Here is a 20,726-nt window from a genome sequence, read left to right on the forward strand (position 1 = left end):
TTTAAAAGGAAAAATTTACTCCAGCACAATCCTGAGCCCTCAAAATAGATACAATGACTAAACAATAAAATAATACATGAAAGTACACCTTTGGCTTTTTGTAGAATCCTGACAAATACCACTTCACTACTTTTTTCATGCGGTTGTAAGCATTCTCTTCAAGAGCAGCTCTGTGAAACAGAACACACACTGTCAGCTTATTGAGACAATACAATCAGTATTGTTTCAGCTATAACACTATCAATTGTTACGACATATCTTGAACCTATGAGCTGACTAAAACAATGGGTTTGTGATTTATAGTACTGTAAAACTTACAGCCTAATCTCACCAAATTCAGCTTTCAAATAATTTTCAGAAAACTGAAATAAAATAAAAAAATCAGAAATTGTATTTCCATATTGAAGTCTGTTCTTTGTAACAATTAATTCTGTTCCACCTCCACTCAAGTTCTTCCATTTATAAGATACTACTCCAGAGAACCAGCCTACTCATGTGGAGAGCTCTGAGTTGAATAATATTTCAATTTACAGTCTTTAATTTATTAGCTACATTTGAGCAGGCAACTATCAATCTGGACAGAACTTAACACTGTATTAGAAAGTTTAACTGATACTGGATTACAATTTTAAAGATGCTTCTTTGATAAAAAAATCGTTAAACTAATTTTGAGAAGTCTTCTAATCAGTCTTCAGAAGCTAAACCAGAAATGCCTGCAACACGATTGTTATTAAATTACTAAGAGGGGGCAGACTTCCAGATGTACTGTATGAGTTCTTAGTCAGTTAGCTTTCAGAAAACAAGGATATCTGACACTGTTGCCCTATTTTTATTAAAAAAAATTAGAAAGAATGAAAACCAGAGATAGAATTTACTTACTCAGACAAAAAGTCTGCATGGTAGTAGTAATCAGACAGCTTGTCCAGGAAAGAGCGAGGTTCCAAGATAAATGTAGGCAGTACAACCTTGGACAAATCCATTCCTGGCCGGACTTGCTTTAATAGTGTCCAGATCAAACTTTTATTTTCTTCCGAGACTACTTCTGTCTGAGCAGCCTCCCCTGCCTAGGATGAACCAAAAAACTGCTTACAGAAACAAGAAAGAAAATAATCCTCCAGAAGACAGGTCAACATTTTCTATGGTTACAGTGAGAATGGAAAATGGATACTTAAAATGAACCACTCAGAGATGCTGAAGTAACTATGGAAGAAAGATCAGGTTTCTATAAATATGCTTATGATACATTTTTAATGAAGTATGATAGATATACTACTCAACATTAAAAACTGTGTTTGTTTGCATCAGCCCTAGATCAGAAAAACCTGAGGTAGAATATTGTTTGAAAACCTTCCTTAGTCCTTTCCTAGGCATCAAGTGCATTACTCAGTTCTCACGTGCATAACTTATACACTGAAGGGCTGTTCATTCTACCAGCTTTTCCCAACCATGAAAGCTGACACATTTATGCTTTTCATTGCCTTGATCAGTCAGCAGTATCTGTGGTTTTTCTTAAAAAACATATGACTTAAAGGTAAATGAGTAAAATCAGCAGCCACACTCCAGTATGCTCCCTTCTGTCCAAGAGAAGATATTCTTCCTTACAGTTTCTGAAATCAAAAGCATTGACTGTAGGAAAAGCAAGCAAAAACACCTTTTGGAACAGTTCTAAAATGCATATTCAAGAATTTGTAGACATTCTAAATTCCTCAGCTTTCCTAAAATATTGCTCTGTCTAGACACAACAACAGAAAGCACTAAAGTATAAATATGCAAGTTCCATAGGTATGAAAAAAATCTCATAGTTAGCACTAGAGGAGAAAGAAGAGATTTGAGAAGAAAGTTTACCTCAATTTCTGTTACTAAGCTTTTTGTTTACAAATCCCTGTCATATTTGCCTGTGTAGTGGAATGGTATCCGGGGTATTGTTAGAATGCAAGGTGACAGCAGAAACACAGCCAGTTTTCCACTAAATTTTGCAGACCCCACAGCTGCTTTACTCCTTGCTTGCAGTAGAAAAAAGAAGGGTCAGCTTGCATTCAAACCCTCAACTTGATGATTTTTACTTGAAGAAAAACCAGGACTAAGTTAATAAAAATAAAATACAAGTAGTCATGGTCAACTTCTGCTGCAGGTGGCCCTTTCAAACAGCACCTTCTGTCCAGATAATTTCATTATCTCTGTTAAAATCTCATACATTAGCACAAGAGTGGCAAAGCAGAGTGGGTGAATAGAACCTTTTCCACTCATTATTACTGAAAAATACGAAAAGCCAATCCTGCACGTCAGCTTTCAAGTGTAGTCTGACCCCTAAAATATCAGCTTTCTATTTGTCGAAGCTGCTTGCTCACTACATCGACAGCACTTTTACCTCCCCAAGTTCTTCATGACTCTGTTCTAAGTAAGTGGTTTCCTTGATATCAATTGGTTCTGGATCGACAAAAGAATCATCCTGTCGCTCTGATGTGTCGCTGTCGCTTTCTTCGCTTTTCCCCAATCCTTCATTATCAGATTCCTCATGGTCATGGTCATTGTCTTTATCAGATTTGTCAGAGTACGTATCTTGATCTTTAAAGTGATGCCTTTCAATTTCACTGTCATTTAGCCTATTAAAAAGAAGAAAAAGCTAAATGAATCTTCAACTTTACACAATAATTTCATTGTTTCCAAACCAGGATTTTAATAAAATATACACTAAAATTGCCAGTATCAAGCCTGATCTGGCAGCAGTGTCAAACTAGCTTTGCTGGAAACATATAGGATGTACTCTTCTCACTGAAGTGTCAAACACACCAAGTTTAGAATAGTTACACTGGAAGGGACTAGCAAGTCTTCTGGTCCAACTGCCTGACCAACAGTTGAAGCACGGTACTGAACGCATTGTCCAAATGACTCTTAAACACTGATGAGCCTGGGGCATCAACCACCTCTCTAGGAAGCCTGTTCCAGTGTCTGACCACCCTCTCAGTAAAGAAATATTCTGTAATGTCCAGTCTAAACCTCTCCTGATGCAGTTTTGAACCATTTCCATGCTTCCTATCCCTGGATACCAGGGAGAAGAGTTCAGCAGCTCCCTTTCTATCTCCTCGCCTCAGGAAGCTGCAAGAGAGCCATCAGGTTGTCCCTCAGCCTCCTTTTCTCCAAACTAGACACACTGGAAGTTCTCAGTCGCTCCTCACAGGACACGCCTTCCAGCTCTTTCACCAGCATTGCTACCTCCTCAGGACACAGTCAAGGACCTTCATATCTTTCTTAAACTGTGGGGCCCAGAAGAGCACACAGCACTCAAGATGAGGCCACATGACCTCTGAATACAGCGGCATAATCACCTCTGACCAGCAGGTTATTTGGGTTTGATGCACCCCAGGATGGGGTTTGCCCTCTTGGCTGCCAGGGCACACTGGTGATCCATGCTGACCCCGCTCTCAGCCAGCACCCCCAGACCTCCTTCCACTGCCCCTCACCTGGGCCCCAGCCCACTTCACACCCAACAATCACTTCAGCACCCCAAGGGCTGTGGTGAGAGCAGGGCTGGTCTCCAGCCACTCTTCTCTCAATTTATACTTTTGCCCAGTGTTACTCTGTCCTAGGTGCAGACTCCAACATTTGGACCTGTTAAATTTCATGCCATCGATGATTGCCCAGCACTCCAATCTACCCAGATCCCTCTGCAAGGCCTCTCATCCCTTGAGAGAGTCAACAACACCTCCCAGTTTGGTACTGTCAGCAAACTTGCTAATAGTGCATTCAATTCCTACATCCAGATGACTGATAAAAATACCAAACAGAACAGGCCCTAGGATTGAGCCCTGAGGGACATCACTGGTGACCAGTTGCTGGCCAGATGTAGCCACATGCCGGCACCTTCCCACAGCCCCATTCACCACATCCCTTTGAGTCCTGCCTTCAACCAGCACATTGTGACCCTGCTCATCTAATAGCTGGATAACTTGTCCAGAATGATCCTGTGAGGGACAATATCAAAAGCCTTAGGAAAATCCAGAAAACTACATCCACTGTCTTCCCTTCATCCAGTAGGCAAGTGACCTTATCATAGAAGAATGCCACATTAGTTAAACATGACTTTCCCCATGCCGACTAGGCCCGGTGACTGCATTGTTCTTTAAATATCTTTCAACAGGACACAGTATGACCTTCTCCATAATTTTTCCAGATACTGAGGTACTACAGACTCACAAGTCTGTAGGTTCCTGGGTCTTTCCTCAGGCCTTTCTTGTATATCTGAATACTGTTGGCTAATTTCCAATCAGTGGGGTCCTCCTCAGACTCCTAAGACTCTTGAGTCTTAGGATGCTTGAGAGGTATCCATAACATCCACTAGCTCTCCCAGTACTCTGGGATGTATCACATCAGACCCCATGGACCTAAAAATGTTCAGCTGATACACTGATCTCTTAAAATTTCAGTGTCCACAAATGGAAATTCACTGGTCCTTCCACTCATGGACCTCAAAATCAGGAGGGTAAGACAGCCCGAGGTCTACTGGTATTATTAACAACTAAGTAAAAAAACAAAAGAAAGTATTGAATTTGCCTGCTTTTTCTTCATCCCTGTTTTTCAGGTGACCATCTTCAGCACATACTGGTCCACTGCTTTCCTTAGACTTCCTCTGGATATTAACATACTTAAAAAAGCTCACTGTCAGTGGAAGGTAAAATTGCTTTCATCACCTTTCTTTTCCCTCTTCTGCCAACCCCACTAAAGCTAGACCTGCCAGATTTTTGCTTAGATAGTTAAACACACTAAATATTCTTAGAATATGCTATATCAAAAGATCTACATAATTAAAGCATTAGTTTTAATTAGACTTAACAGCTGTAGCTAATTGCTGTGATTGTAATCAGGGCCAGCAGCTGATATTAAACTACTATTCAAGAGTACAGATCTCCACCTGAATTGTACACAGCAGTTATATTGTTTCTACAAGACAACAGAAGGAGCAAAACTCCAGCTGAGCCAAGCCTGGTCATCTGGATAGAGCCTTGAATTGTTGCCAGAAGCAACAATTTGCCTTTTTTGTGCTTTTCTCAGACTATATATGCTAAGAAGAATTGCATTTTTCCCAGTTTAGGCCTCTGTCTCAAATACAGGAGCATATCTTAACAGCAGTACAAAATTCCTGCCCTCCCAGAAAAGACAGATGGACAGCAAAGTCTTCATAGGTGGGAGATATTTGAAATAAATTTATGTCCACCTGAAAGTATATTGAATTGGTGGAAGACTATTGAGAGAAACTATTCATAGCACAAGCTTTACACCCAATTATTTCAAATAAAGGACTAAATCTTTTATAATTCTTAATGCATTTGGTGACACAACTGAAGCATTAGAAAACACCATTCACTACACTTGTTTAATAATGTATTTCCACACAAGCTTATGCTCTCAAAAGCTGGCTGAAAGCATTTAGTGAAATAAAGAGGGAGTTAGTCAAGGGCACTCAGACATTAGATACCAGGTGATACCAGACAATTTTAACTTTTGTGCATTTAATTTAATAGTAGGGTGACTGAATTATTATACATCCATCTGATGGTTCAAAGATAAGACATGATGAAATAATTTAAAGAAGATTATTAATTTCTTTAACCAAAGAACAGCAACTTAAATTCACATCTACTAACTTCTGCCACTTACTAAACTTCTTAGTGAAGCTAACAAGAGACACCAACTTAAAATTTTCGTTTTTTCTATCTTGCACACTTCAACTGAGTACTTACAACTTACTGATGTGATACTCAGCTTCAAGTTCCTTGGGCCAAACTTTCCTCTTTGCTTGAAAAAAGATTTTTTTTGTTTTATGTGCAGGGTATAAAACACAGTAAAGAGAAGGCATATAAAGAGAACTCAGGAGCAAAATGAACTGCAGCCTTAATTCCTGTGGAGAAGTTATCACTACAAGGTTCTGCCAAAAAGACAATCAGGTTTAGTAATTAATTCACTTACGGTAGGTTTTCTCCACTGTGCATGTTGTTAGCACGAAGCAGACCATAGAAAGAGACATGACTACTGTCTGCTGAAGAGTTCAAATCGTGTTCTTTACCTTCCCTAATCATCGTACGTTTAAGCAGACTTGAACATTTCAGTGCCAGTTCCAAAGCATCCATCCAACACCTGCCTGAAAACAAATTAAGCATTAGACTAAAAGTTAAGTATTTAACAGAACTATACTACTTCCATTTTCTAATTGGGAAAATTAGTTTTTTAGGTCTGTTTACATTGCCTTTGAAGACACACTTCAGCGTTTTCAACTTTACAACTACCCAGCTGTGGTACAAGGGATGTTTCAGAGCAGGACGTGCAAGGTAAATTATGATTACATTAGATGCATATTCCAGCTTTTCTTCCTTTATACAAGTCTGACTACACCCAGGCCCTGACTGTGAATGCCCCCAAAGTTGCCTGCAGCCCTGCTCTAATTCTGAAGACTAAGTAACTGCATCAGATGGCAAACTTTGCCCAAGTAATACAATAACAATGTAGAAAAAGATAGCATATAAATACTGTTTCAAAATATAAAAAGTAGATATTCTAATTTTCTTTGGAAAAAAGTAACTAAACAAATTTGTGTGTTCTTTCCACTTCATAATTTTTCATTTTCATGTATCAAATCAATGTCTCAATACAGGAGGCAAACTATTTTTAAAGTCTGCAGGGGTATGCTTAATTAACTAGTAGATGAAAAGCAACTGCTAGGAAGGCTAAACAACAGTCTTAAAGTTTGCACATTGTAACCTTGGAAGGTACTTGCACTGACCACCACCTTCCAATGAAGGGTGTCACAAAACTATGTTTTGAGGGAATTTTTACTACTAGAACTCTCTGCAACTGCTGCACTTAATACACAAATGCTTTCATGAGAATACGTCCACATTAGTACTTTAGAAAGGCACTAGCTTGATATTCAGACATACATTAATACAGCTAAATCATAAATAACCCGTTCCCCCTCCTCTACCCAGTCAATATAAGGCAAGGAGTTCAATGACATTTTCTTAGGTCAATATTCTTCTCCGATAACCAGGAAAATCTACAAGTACCAACACAACCAAATGTACTAAACTAAGCGAGAACTTTAACAACAACTAAACTGCAATCAAAGTGCTGTAACAGATATGATAAGACAACTAAAAGCACCTCTTTCTAATAACTAACTGTTGTCACTGCTGAAAAACAATGAAATATCTATTTACCATCTGATTCTGAAGCAGCTCGGATGATCAAATAACTGCTAGGCAATGGCTGAGTTATAGAACCAACTGCTTCACCTTTGGGACCCTTGAAACAGATAAAACAAGGAACAGCATCAGATATTTCAATTCAGTTTTGCAGTTTATCATTCAATGTAATAACAAGCTGACACACTGCAGAGCTATTTACTGTCACTCAGCAACATCTAACAAAGACATGAATGGAAAGATGGACAGCCCTCTTTTACTGGATTTCTCCTTCAAAGTCTTCATTCTAAGTACAGGACCCAATTCAAGCCCACTTTAAAAGGAATGGTCTTTGGGATTAAAAAAAACTTTGGTGTGGCTTTTTTGTTGTTTTTTTTTGTGTGTGTGTAAATCAGACTTGGCATAGTAACTTGGAAATGCTCTGCTGATGCTACTTAGAGCAAGGTGACAAAAGCATCGTAAGGAATGGCATGGGGGTCACCCTCACTGCACAGGAATTCCTGCAGGTGGGTGCAGAGAGATCACAAAGGACAGGCTATTCCTCTTCCACTCAGTATTTCAGCCGAAAAGGTAAGACTGAAAACAAGCAAAACAAAAGACATGCCTTTGGGCTGGCATAAGTGAGTTGATTTACAACAAATATTGCCCAGTAGAAGACCCCACATTTGTACAGCAACTGCCTTTTGTCCCCCTGAAGTCTCACTTTCTCTTGATGAGAGCACAGATTCCTCTCAACTCATAGAAGGATGCCATGGTTCACAGAATAGAGAGACACCAGCGCAAGCCAAACCCTTGCAGAAAATGGGAGGTCTTATTCAGGGATCTATTTCATGCTTATTTTATATGCCAGTGTGCTTGGTGTCTCAACAGTATGCAGAACTGCACAATTTTTGCCTGTCTTCAGAAAACAGATGAGTCAATTGTTATTTAAATAAAAGGGAAATAAGTGTTATGTACTGTTAGTAAAACCCAGTAATCCTTTCTCCCTCCCTTCTCCCACTTCAACTTCTCTACCTATGCAGTAGTCAATTCCACAGAATATTCAGATGCCTAACTGTAGACTTGTCATTTTATCAAGAAAAAAACAAGATGATGCATGGGTCCACAAAAGATATTTAGATGCTTAAGTCTCTCTATAAGGGGCATCAGCAACCATGACATTAAGTTCAACCAAAAGATACACATAGGATATCAAATGCCACAGTTTTACATTCACCAGGAAGTTCTTCACATTAAAAAAAAATAAAATCCAAAAGACCTTTCCATTTCTGTCAAGTTTTATTTTGGAATAAAATGTCAAATAACCATTTTAAAGCCCCTTCCAAATAAAGTTTATGTATGGTAACTTTAAGACAATTGATAGGCAAAGAGGGCTGTATAAACATACTTGAAGCTATCATTGAAAGCTGAATTAAGTCTGCCTAACTGATGAGTTAACACACTTTGGTCTTCACTGATTTCCCCCAGAGAAGCCTAATGAAAAGCCAGTACAAGGCTTAGAAGAGGGAATTGGAAAGCCAGCAGAAGTTTTGAGCAAAAGCAGATAAAGGCAGATTATTTTAGAAGCAAGCAAATGAAACAGCCAGAACGTTTCTGAGGGTGAGAAGCGGGTAAACAAGTAGTCTTGGTGGCACTTAAATACCAATACAGACAAGCTAGTGCTGGTGTAAACGATGTTCGGAAACTCACAAAGAGTCAGCATAGAGTAACAGCAATTGGGTGTTAGAAACAAGACTCCAAACCTCAGTCTCCCTCTTAGTGAGCAGAAAGGTGTGCCTACAAAAAGTCTTTGGTGAAACAGCAACACTGGGATTAGGAGTTAGTGGGTACCAAGAACCAGAAGGGGCAACCCCATGCATGACCACAGCTCACCCCAAGGGTGGGAAGGGAGGGAAGAAGCCTACTGTCACCTGAGGAGGGGAGAGCACCACGGCACAGTGCCACGCCAGGCAGGGGTGGGAGAGGTGTTGGGGTGCTGCATGGAGGGGCCGTGGCTCCAGCACTGTGCACAGGCCTCAGCCACCACAAGTCCTTAATGCTCTTGGGTCCCAGGACATGGACTAAGGGCGGACTTCTGCTCGCGAGATCTGCCCTTTCAGTTTATACTAGGGGCACTTTAGGGTATGCTACTTCCTCTGTACCAAGTCACTGTAATTTAGAGATGAAGTGTGGTTTTGGAGTCTGGTTTTGCTTTTTTTTAATGCAAGAAAGTTATGTTCCCTAAGTGTTTTAACAATACATTAAAACCAAATTATTAATTTTTAGCGGACATTTACATATGTTGACTTAATTTAAATAACTGCTCATGGATCTTGATTTCCTCTAATGGATTACTGTTCAAAAGGCACTGGATACTTTTCTTTGATAACACCCATTATGGTTTCAAAATCAATTTTCAATATGTTAGTGTTCTGTACAAGAGGTTTCATTAGTTTCCATGCGCTAGGTAATTTTATTTGGATTGACCCTGCTCCTGATGGATGATGCTATAACTACTCCAAGGTAATGGTCAAGGTAAAAATTCCATGAGATTAAAAAAATTTTGTAGTTTACTTCCTACAGAGTATTCATGCCAATAAAACTCAAATGCCATGAATGTTCATTGAAAAACAGCAGTGAAAACTGATAAGCAGCCACCACTGACTAAATTTACTCACAAAAAATTATTCACACTAACTTTTCTAGTTATTAATTTTAGGAAACTGAAATGGCATCAGGACTAGGCATATGAGAAAGGCAAAACAAGGTACAGTGCATCCGCTACCTCAGAGTGCAGGAGGAACATCAAAAACCACAGCAACAGGCTTAAGGGAGCATGTGAGGTGACTGGTCACAAACTACTGCAGAAGAGAATTTGCAGTCTGCCAGAAGGACACACTAGGGAAAATGTGTTCAAGTGAGAAAATCTCCTGCAGAGCTTAACACCTCTGTACCTGTTTTTTGCAATGCCATCTTCCTGCACCGACTGCAAACAAGGCTCATTTTGCCTTAGACTTGAGGCTCTTTCTGGTAAATCTATTCTAGATCAGTCAACTGCTATTACACTTATGCAGGTTGGCCTCATGGTAATAAATCTGTAACTAGGACATTATGATTGACTAGGTAAACAAGGCAGAAAAAGGTTTCAAACTTCAAGGCCTTTCATCTAATGAAATCCAGTAATTCTCAACTGCAAATAGCCATACCAAAATGAACAAATGCCACTCCAGCTCTCAGCACATTTAGAATGGACAATATCAACTGGTTCAGGTTTAAAATTTGACCTACCTTAAAAAAGTAAAAATCTGGTGGGGCATGTCCTCTAAACTCTAAATATCTAGTTAAAAAAACAAACAAATCCATTTCTCATTGCCAAGCAATAAAGAAATATAAGACTGATTTCTGATCTTCTGCAGGCAGGCCACCACATACGCTTTGCAATGTATGTATACATGTCATAAATAAGCACATTAACACCAAACGTTATAGCTTTGGAAAAGGATATGAAGTTTGTATCCTGCAAATGTGAGATCACTAATTACTGAAAAGTCCTCCTAAGCAAGAATAAAATTATTCAAAAGCAACTACAAGTGATTTGATCTAAGTTTGCTAAATTTAGATAACACTGATATTGATAACAATTCAGAATGATCACAAGCATCAGGAATTATACTGACTTCCCTGTCTAAGAAAAGGATGACAAAATCAATTCAGCATATTCAACAGATGTGACAGTACATCTGTATCAATTTAAGATTTAGAAGATAAGATAGTTACTAATTGTGCAATTGTAAGATGTTGCAGAGGGCATAATTAATTAATTACGACAAGGTTTCTAATATTGTACTGTAATTTCATCTAATGCAAGATGTCATTTCAGGAGGAAAATATGTTCACTTGTGCTGTGCTTCCACACCCCCTCTCCACATGTAAACACAAAACAAGGACTACAGTAGTTCATCAGATTATAAACAATAATAGCAAGCATTAAAGATTCTTATGAGAAATTAAAATAAACCTTTGCTGTGCAGAACACACACTGTGCTGTTCAACACAGATCGGAGCTGCTCACAATATTATGCCATCTATGACAAGGCAAATGGACATCAGAACTGGATGAAAATATTTATCTTCCTAACATTGTAGCCAAAACCAAGTAGACTTGGCTAACAAGTTGCAATATTAGCTATTATTGAACAAGGAAGTTATTTGAATTTCTACCCTTACAATCAAATTGAACTAGGGTGACATTTTATTACAAGAATATGGTGTTGGACACTAAGAAACATTTATAACACAACTCTTTCATTTTGGCAGATCCCACCTTAATTTCTCGGATTTGATTGATGTAAAATATGTTAAAACACTCATTCCTTCATGTGATTGCCAGTGATGGCATTACCCTCTTTAATGGCATCCCGTTGCATACCACACCTCTAAAGCTCTTTACAGAGCAGCATAAATCAAATAGTTTTTCTGATGAACAGGACTAGATGTTGAAGGTTTATGTTCAGAATAAAAACCCATTAAAGTTGTAACAGAAAATGCAGTTCAGCTTTTCATTAAGGTTGTCTTTACTCGTGGCTCGCTAATGCTACTCATCCTTTAAGAACCATTTGTGCTACCACTAACCTTTATAGCCCATATGGACTGCTCCAAAGGATGAAAAAGTTTGAAACAAAAGCCATCTTTTTTAGAAGGCCTCTCGATGAGTTCACAAGCATTCAGGAGCACTGTTCCTACCCACTGGCCATTTTTGGGAGTTTTGTAAATAAGCAACACTCCTGGTTTCAGTACACACCACAGTTTGGTCCAGCTTTTCAAGGTACCACGAATCTAGAAGATAAATAGTTACAGTTATATCTCAGTGAAATCAATACCAAAACCATCCCCCTTAACAAAATTAAAACTGAAATTATTTATTAGCTTTTATTTCAAAGCAAAGTTTATGAGCTCTATCAAAAGTTTATCCAGGTTTATCAAAGAATACAAAGTTACAATTTCAGTGCTCTCTCTTCTGTTCTCTCTTTATGAGTATTTAATTCTACAAATACGTATACACATACCCAGATATTGGAAGTACGACAATTAATCTGAAACCTTAATGAATTTTCCTATCTGAAACATATATTCAAGATATTCACAAACTAACTCATATATATTTGAATTTCTTAGATAAAACCTTTTAGAACAGCTGTGAGCTTCAACATGTATGTGAAATAAAAGAACCTTTCAACTCTTTGAATTTCCACGTCTCATTAGACTGCTTGCATCAATTCTGTCAATTTTGGATTTTAATCACTTCTCTATCTGTAGGACTGAATGACAACTTAATCTCTGAGCAATATTTTAGCCTGTTTATATTGATTTTTGCAAAAACTGAAGAAATGTTTTCCTGGCAAGTTACTGTTTGAAGCAAACAAAACCAGGTAAAAGGTCTTTTTTTCTTGCACTATTAGTACAGCACTACTGTACTATTTCTATCCAAAGAATATATTTACTAATGTAAGGAATATGTACAAATATATTAACTGCACTACTGTTGATAACATTGACTGCTATCTTTGAGAAATTAATTCCTCACCTTTTGTACCAGTTAGTTCTTAACAGAGGAAAAGAAAATCACCAGAAATGCAGAGAGAAACCTGTATTCAAATATCTGACTGAATCATTTTCACTGCTGTCAGGGATGTAACAGAGCTTCACCTCAAAGTGTAAAATGAGAAGGACAAAATAAGAATTGCAAAACCAACTCATCCAAAGTTAATGGCTATACGTGCAAGATGCATGTGACTAGGATGACTGCACCAAGTGGCACTTAGGTTCCTCTATTACTCCCCTAGGATTTGAGCACAGAGACCTTGGGATTCAATTAGTGGCTGCTGTGCCTGTAGAAAAACATTAACAGCAAGTAAAAGATTGAGCCTTTTCTGTTCTGGTCAGAAAGCAGCAAGCAGCTGCTATATCTTCAACTCAGGTTTCACACTTGGATTCTGACCTTCAACCAGTCAGCCATAACAATAACTGATGGGTCTGTGATCGTGCTAAGTAATTCTTTTGTGGCTCTCTTCTTTTCTTCTCTGTAATTTTTCTTTTGAACCTGTAAATAAAAATATTTATACTGTCACAGCCATAAGCCAGTAATCAGCATAAAAAGGCATTGACTAATACAAGGTGAGGAAAAACCTGCTAAATTCGATTTGCAGTATAGATACAGAGAATTAGCTTTAAAACAGTATTTGACTTCAAGGTCCAAACAACTATTTCATAATCTGTTTCAAGAGCAGCTATGATGTAGCCAATTTCAGATTCTTCTGCAATTTGCTTTTAGAACTGAGGACTTTGAAACTCCCATTAGAATCACACCAGAGGAAAAACAACCAAACCAATCTCCCTCCCTCTTCCTTTCCTGGTGTAAAGCAGAAAACCAGAAATGGGCTAGATTCAGATTTACAGGTACATTATCTGATCGATAGTCTTTACCCATCAATTATGTTCCCTTCCCAGTAGAAATTTTCAGCAATGTATCTCCCTCTTTTAGAGTCAAATAATTTTATGTTTCTCCTGACATGGTATCTGCCAAATAGAGGACTATGGTATAGTTACAACACAGGGGGAAGAAGGTAGTGGAAAAACAAGTAATGCATTCAAACTGTGATTTTGGTAATTCCATTTGTCATTTCATTGCATGTAGATATCCTGAGGTCACTGCCAACCTGAATTATCCTATAATCTTCTGAGTTATCAACAACCTTGTGCCATCTTAAAGACTTCATTACAGAAGCACATTATGCAAGTAACAGTACAGTAAAATTTGAAGAGACTCAACAGCACAACTTCTCACAATACTTAAATATTCTGTAAGTTTCATGATTATTTGGCATTTTCGTCTTCTCATTAGGGAAAAAGGTAAAATTATGTGAATGCATTTGTAGTTCCTAAGGAGTTACTAGGAAATTAATTCACCTTGAGAGATTCTTTTTTTGTGAGTTTGCTTGAAGGTGAAGAGACATCCTTCTCAGAGCCATTGAAAAGCTTGGATTCAGACTGAAATTCACAAAACACATAACAAATAAATTACAATGATAGATACAAGGATATATTACTGATGCAGGCACATTAGAAAGTGTTTGAAGTGCAGTTATGTTTGTAAGGTTCCCATTCCCACTCACTTCTCTACTGTTTTCCCCACTTCAAAAAAAACCCCAAGGCAACAAACCACAACTTGTAACATGAGCTGTTCACCACCTATTTATGGAGTCTCTTTTCACACAGGTTTTATGGGAAAGAAGTGATTCCTCCAGAAGCAGCAAACTACATATAGTATATATTTAGCTCATGTAGCATGTTAACTCGATAGAGTGGGCTTGAACAGTTTGGCATTATTTTAGCAGAGAGAGAATGTTTTAGGAGAATCCTGTTGTTTAAACATAAGAGTTGATCCCATGATATACGAATCCCAATGTCTTCATCCACTACTTGACAGCTCCTCCGAATGGACTGCTATAGAGGCACTTACCCTGTGACTCATGAAGGAAAATACAGCCTCTTCAATCTAGGATTCAGTGCTTTATAAATCATCAAAACAGAACTGTCCACTAATGGCACTCGTTCTGCTCCTTGCTCCCTAGTCCCACACTCTGATTACTTTGCAACTCATCTCCAAGAAGCTCACAGTGGCAACAGACAGGGGAGAAGACTCAGGTTTGTTTATGACACCCAAGTCCTTGTTCATGCAGGACAATAAGCTGCCTCAGCACCACATGATTCCTCCCCCCCCTCCCACCTCTCCCCACGTCTTCTAAGGTTCAAAGTTTACTCCTTGGCATTCGTTGTCTACTAGTTGAAAGGGAACTAAAGCCACCAAATATTCACTGTGGGACACAGCACTCTTGGAAGGGAAGTGGGGTGGAAAGGGAAAAAGAGGAGTCTATCACAGAGTTCTCCTATCATTCCTACTGGAGGTCAGAGAACACTGAGTGGGAATACACTATATACAAACATAGATAAATTACTAAGAGTTCTATTTCTTTGTGCACTGAAACGTAAGCCTTTAGGTGGACCCAAAGCTTCTGCCTTGTCAATAAACCAAATAAATAGGAAAATCAATGTAACATTCTAAATTGTGTATTCAATTCAAGGACAATTCATGAAAACTGCTTCTCAAACTGTTCAGCATTTCAAATCTCAGACTACAGTACAAAGTCTATTCACAGAATTTGGATTCTGGAATACTATAAAATGACAATCAAAAACATGCAAGCTTTGAGGAAATCTTATTGCAATAATAAAAATAGTGTACCTGAGCACTCAACTCACAAGCTGCTCAAGCAAAAGAAACAAAGATTAAAGATTTACAAGCAGAATAAAGCCATTTAACTTTATTCTACTTTCATGCCTTTTATTCTAAGTACTAAGACTTTACAGGAATCTACTAAGCTACTGTACAAAATATGTGCAGTAACTGGAAAAACTGTAGCTCAACATTATTTCAGCGGTAGGTAGATGTTCTTTAATTTCCATACATATCTTAGAAAAATGAAGCCTCTTCATTTTGTAATAAAGGTATGTTCTCGACACTCAAAATTTAGCTTTAAGATGAGCATACACCTTGAAATTAAATTCCTCTCTCTAGATGTTAAAGGAAATACAGTACTTCAAATGTAATAACAGAAGAGGGGGAAAATGCTTATCACTGTCACATAAGAAGAGGTAACAAACTCATTATGCAAGCTATAATGGAGCAACTTAAGCAAAACATTCATAAATATTCTAGTTGCTCACTAACAGAAACTAAGACAATCCAAAGGTCATGCATATAAAAAGCTCCAAACCAGAAAGTATCATAGGCTACAAAAACTCATTTTCTCATTGTCTCAGTTTTAAAGCTCATTAATAGGACACTGAGTAGAGTTCTAACATTTACCTGTCCAATGGATTATGAGACATGTCAGTGATCTGTGTATTTTTAAGATATTAACTTCCTCAGTGTTACATCTACACAAAGTGGATGGGATAAAAAATTTAGAAGAAAACATTTTAAGAGAACCTGCTGCAACTCCCAATGAGGTACATTCAGTACCAGATTCCAGGCGAGTACCACCATTGCTTTTCCATTCTCACTTAGAAAGAAGGGCTGCTACTTCATCTCCACTAGTATAATCAAGCCTCACATGCAGTAATTGCAAAAAGACAGATGAAGAAAAATATGTACTGGTAGAAGTACGAATATTGATCTCATCTTTGATAGCAGAAAGACACAAACAAAAGTAACAACAAAGAACAAACAGACCTAAGATCCAGGAAAGACAAGAACCAAGAAAAATAAATGTAAGAAAGAGAAAAAAGGAACTGAACTGGATAGTTAAAGAGAAGTGATTAAAAGTGTCTGAAATAAATGCAAATCAAAAGAGACCATATTAATTTGATTTCCAAGTCAAAAATTATTTAGATTTCTAGACCAAAATAAATATTTTTATCAGAAGTGAGTTGGATGGTAAAGCATACTTCCTTGATATTCCTGACAAGGAATCCATTCTAGGATGCAGTAAAGCTAAAAGACACAAAGTTTCATAATTCCAAGTCACATGTAAGACACCAACAGCTTGAAATGCTTAGCTACACACCACAAAATGCACCATCAGCTGCAGGAACTAATTCTGATGACACCATTTCAGCCAGGAAACACTACCATAATCTTTAAGTCTCTTGATTTTCCTTCAGCATCTTTTTAACATTTCCCTTTAAGGCTCTGCCACATCAAATATCACAGAAAAATTTGTGTCAAGATCTCAAGTGCAACCCTTCTGTCTCCAAAGTGCAACTGCCTTGGCCAGCACCACCTCCAACAGATGTAGTGCCCACCTGTGCGCGAGGCATCTCTCCCATTCCCGCTGGGACCTACTTGTGTTCAAGCTCAGGTCCTCCCCTCCCAGAGCAGCCCACACCTGCTGTGCCTTGACAGTCTGTTTAAGTGTTTGTTACCACATTTGCCTCTGTAAAAAGACATCGTAGCAGAATACAGAAAACCACAGAACAGAAAAGAAACACAGCTGGGTAAGCTAAAGCTTTTCAATTCCATCTATGGCAAAGCAACATTCCACCCTAAGATGACAAGAAGAAGACTCCATATTTCATTTTCACTACTTTGATCTTTGAACCGTAAATTTTCATGTGATGTCATCCAGGGAAGTATATTAAGAAATTCCCTTTAATCTTTACCTATTGCTGATTCTGAAGAGTAATCTTCAAGATTATCTACACAAAAGTTAAATACATTTGCCTTTAATTAAAAATGTGTAACTCCTTTACATACCAACATTTTTAAGCCAAATTAGGAGGTTGCTTTCCTTACCTTACTTTTCGACATAGAATATGCTGCATCCTCTTTACTTTGTGACACATCATCCTTTCCTCTGTCAAAACCTTAAAGAAAAGACAGCATTGTTGTAAATTATTCGAAGATATTAACAATTTGCACAAGCTAGCCCTTGAAATAAATTTGCAAATTGTGTTTAGCATAAAAAGGTAAAGTGCAAGTAGACTGGATTTTCAAATAATGCGTACATATCGGTCTGTCTTATCAGCTGAAAATGTACCAGCTCCTACAATATACACTAATTTAATACCCATTAAGAAGCAAGAACAGTCCACTGTATTTGGATAATGCTGCACCCGATCCTGATGCATTGTAAATATAATGTGCCAATTTTTGTTCTTTTATCTTCTCATTCTCTCCTGCCGGCATGCATGCAGGCACAGAGCAGAATATTAAATAAAGTCTTTTCTGATGTGTTCATTTCTGTAGCTAGAAATAATTGTTACATACCACGTACACGAAAACCCATCTGATCACCAGTCATGTTTTTTTGCATGAAAATTAAAAAGGTTCCTTGCATTAGCCTTGAATTTATATTTTCAACTTGACACTGAATAAGCCTAAGTACAAGGTTTTATATAATACAGTTGTTGAAATCTCACATTTATCTTCTGTTACTTACAGTACAAACCGCACACTTTCCCAGTATCCAAAAAAGTGAGTTGGTGTATGTGCAACTACGGAAAAGAGGTCCACAACTGGCATGGGTGCTGCCACACAGCTGGCACATGCCACAGAACATACACTGAGAACCTAGCATCCTCTTGCAGAAAAATTATCTTATCTGGTTACAAGACACGACATCTCAGCAATCCATTTGATTTGACAAGGGTGGTGGTAGCCTAAAGCTTTCATAAACAGGAACAAAGCGAATTGTGCAATGCATGTATCTGAGTAAGTAAACACGCCATCATCTGCACGCTCTCTGGAGAGAAGGCAGATAACCACGAAGTCATCCATGGATTTCAGGAACAGCCCAGGCAGCTGAGAAGCCTGGTACAGGCGGTGCCCTAGAGCTGCGGCCCACCAGAGGGCACTGCACCAGCAGGCAAACTGCACCCACAGACACCACAAGCGCTTCAGAGCATCCCTTTGAACACGGTCCCAACTTTGAAACAGAAATGAGAAGAGTTATCGGAGAAACTCCTTGATTTCACGTTTTTCAGGGAAATGTGTGTATGTGCAGGCAAACTATGACCCTTGAAAGAATTTTTATTAACTCTCTGTAGCAGTGTTGAGTAGTTTGTTCATTGTAGGATTTTTTTTTATTAATTAACATCTTCACCCTTCAACAACTTACAATACAGAAATTATTCATTTATCACATTACATACATTATTACAAATTATACACATCTTGGGATGTTTCACGGAGTTAAAGAGGTATAGGTTGATCTTCAAGTTACACGAGAAACTGGAGATTCCTCTTGGTTTTGGAGGTATTTTTCATTATAATTATTACCTTTTCCAAATAGCCTTTACTAAAAACAGATTTTTAAAAATTATATGCTGCAATACAGTATTTTATTTTATGTTCACATAAAGGAAACCCTACATGCCTTAAAGAAACCCAACCCAAACCAAACCAAAAAACAAACAATTTTTACACATCTTTATAGAAGCCATTCTATGCACAGTTTATTAAACCCTTCATTTTGGAATTCTTCAAACACATCTGCAATAGGTTTGTTCAGCTAATGAAAACCTATAATGCAGAAGACCATTTGATCACAGGGAAGAAAAGGCCTGTCGTGATCTAGAGACCAAATGCCACATTTCATATGTAACACAAAATACAAAAGCACTTTTTTATAGCACTAGTTATCAGGTGCTGAGACAAAACAAAAGTTGCTTCAAGCCTCAGAGGACAGGTCTGCCTTAGTTCACTGAGAAGTTACTAGAATAGATGCCAGTCTTAGGCAGTCACACACCAGAACCACAGTATAGAGGCTTAATCCTCACCCCAAAACCGAAAAGAAATCCCTCTAGGGATACTTCTATGGACAAACTTTCATGGAAAATGCAGTGCAGGCCTTTTCTAGTTACTTTCCCGTTTTTACTTATTTATTTTATGGCACATACAGAAGACTTAGTGACGAGAATCAGCAAGAAGTGCTAAGTCAGGATTGTTCTAACAGAACAGAAGTTATAATTCAAGGCGTGCTTTCTAAAGCACAACGGCTTTAAAGATTTTATACATCCTTATCCAACAGACATACATTTTTATTTTCACAAATACTTTTTATCAGTATCACCAAGCAGAAATGAAAACATAAAGAGCTATTCTGTCCCAGAGAACTGGACATGAAAACCAAAGCTCAGTTCCATTTCCATGAATTTCACCTCCTTCCTTTCAATGTCTTGAGCCCAAGAGGTGTGCGTGCCTGCTGATCCATAAACATGCCACCACACTCACTGTTTTCTTCCTCACCCATATGCACAGAAAAGGGCTCTCTCAGGGGTTCTTCAGCAAAGCCAAGTCAGGGTGCTGAACCTGCTCATGCACCTTGCATTGCTCCATCTCGGCCTGTGAGGAAACCCAGTCAACTTCACATCCCACACCATCCTACTTGTAACGTCCCTCTGTATAGAAGGGATCAGCTCACTCACAATACAAATGGTTCTTCTCCTCCATGTGCTAAAATGTATGTTAAAAAAATTAATCCTAACTCAGGTGCTAATCCAGACACAGCCTCACCCACTCTAAAGACACGTTTTCCAGGGAGCCTCTGTTGAGATGGATACACCTTCAATACCAGAAAGCAGTCTTACTTCTTCTAATAAAAACATTTTGATACTCATACCCAGAGGTAAATTTGTACTGAAACATCACAAAAGGTTATATGTGGGACAGCACACACTTTGCCATGGAAACACTTGGTCAAGGAAACAACAACAACAGAACAATTACATTCACAGAATCATCAATAAGAAGTACTGTTTTCACTCTTCCTGCTACCAGTTATGAAGAATAAATCTATGGATTTCAGACAAATACAACAACAAAACCAATAAAGCCACATCTCTAAAGGTGGGGGTTTTTGTACTTTTGTTCACTCCAACAGTACTGAAAATTGCACCACAAAAAGTCATTGAATCAGTGTCTGGAGCAGAGACTAGCAGGGTATGAGAGGTGAGAGGCAGAGTCTAATAAAAAGGAAGTGTTTCAAGCTT

At 38.2% G+C, this 20,726-nt stretch overlaps 1 protein-coding gene across 5 annotated transcripts in view; it reads right to left on the reverse strand.

Annotated features, from left to right (window-relative positions):
- Nucleotides 1–20,726, reverse strand: part of OSBPL8 (oxysterol binding protein like 8) — an 84,208-nt gene that overhangs the window by 13,599 nt on the left and 49,883 nt on the right. For all 5 annotated transcript variants that reach the window (XM_050324441.1, XM_050324442.1, XM_050324440.1 and 2 more), the window contains 9 exons: nucleotides 17,530–17,600; nucleotides 14,142–14,222; nucleotides 13,174–13,275; nucleotides 11,808–12,011; nucleotides 7,212–7,296; nucleotides 5,965–6,136; nucleotides 2,369–2,603; nucleotides 880–1,064; nucleotides 89–170 (listed from right to left, as the gene is read on the reverse strand). In XM_050324441.1, the coding sequence (XP_050180398.1) occupies nucleotides 89–170; nucleotides 880–1,064; nucleotides 2,369–2,603; nucleotides 5,965–6,136; nucleotides 7,212–7,296; nucleotides 11,808–12,011; nucleotides 13,174–13,275; nucleotides 14,142–14,222; nucleotides 17,530–17,600 (1,217 nt within the window). The remainder of the gene's footprint in view (nucleotides 1–88; nucleotides 171–879; nucleotides 1,065–2,368; nucleotides 2,604–5,964; nucleotides 6,137–7,211; nucleotides 7,297–11,807; nucleotides 12,012–13,173; nucleotides 13,276–14,141; nucleotides 14,223–17,529; nucleotides 17,601–20,726) is intronic.

The sequence above is a fragment of the Myiozetetes cayanensis genome, unplaced genomic scaffold (genome assembly GCF_022539395.1).
Source record: "Myiozetetes cayanensis isolate MyiCay16 unplaced genomic scaffold, myiCay2020 scf3, whole genome shotgun sequence".
Classification (NCBI taxonomy): Eukaryota; Metazoa; Chordata; class Aves; order Passeriformes; family Tyrannidae; genus Myiozetetes; species Myiozetetes cayanensis.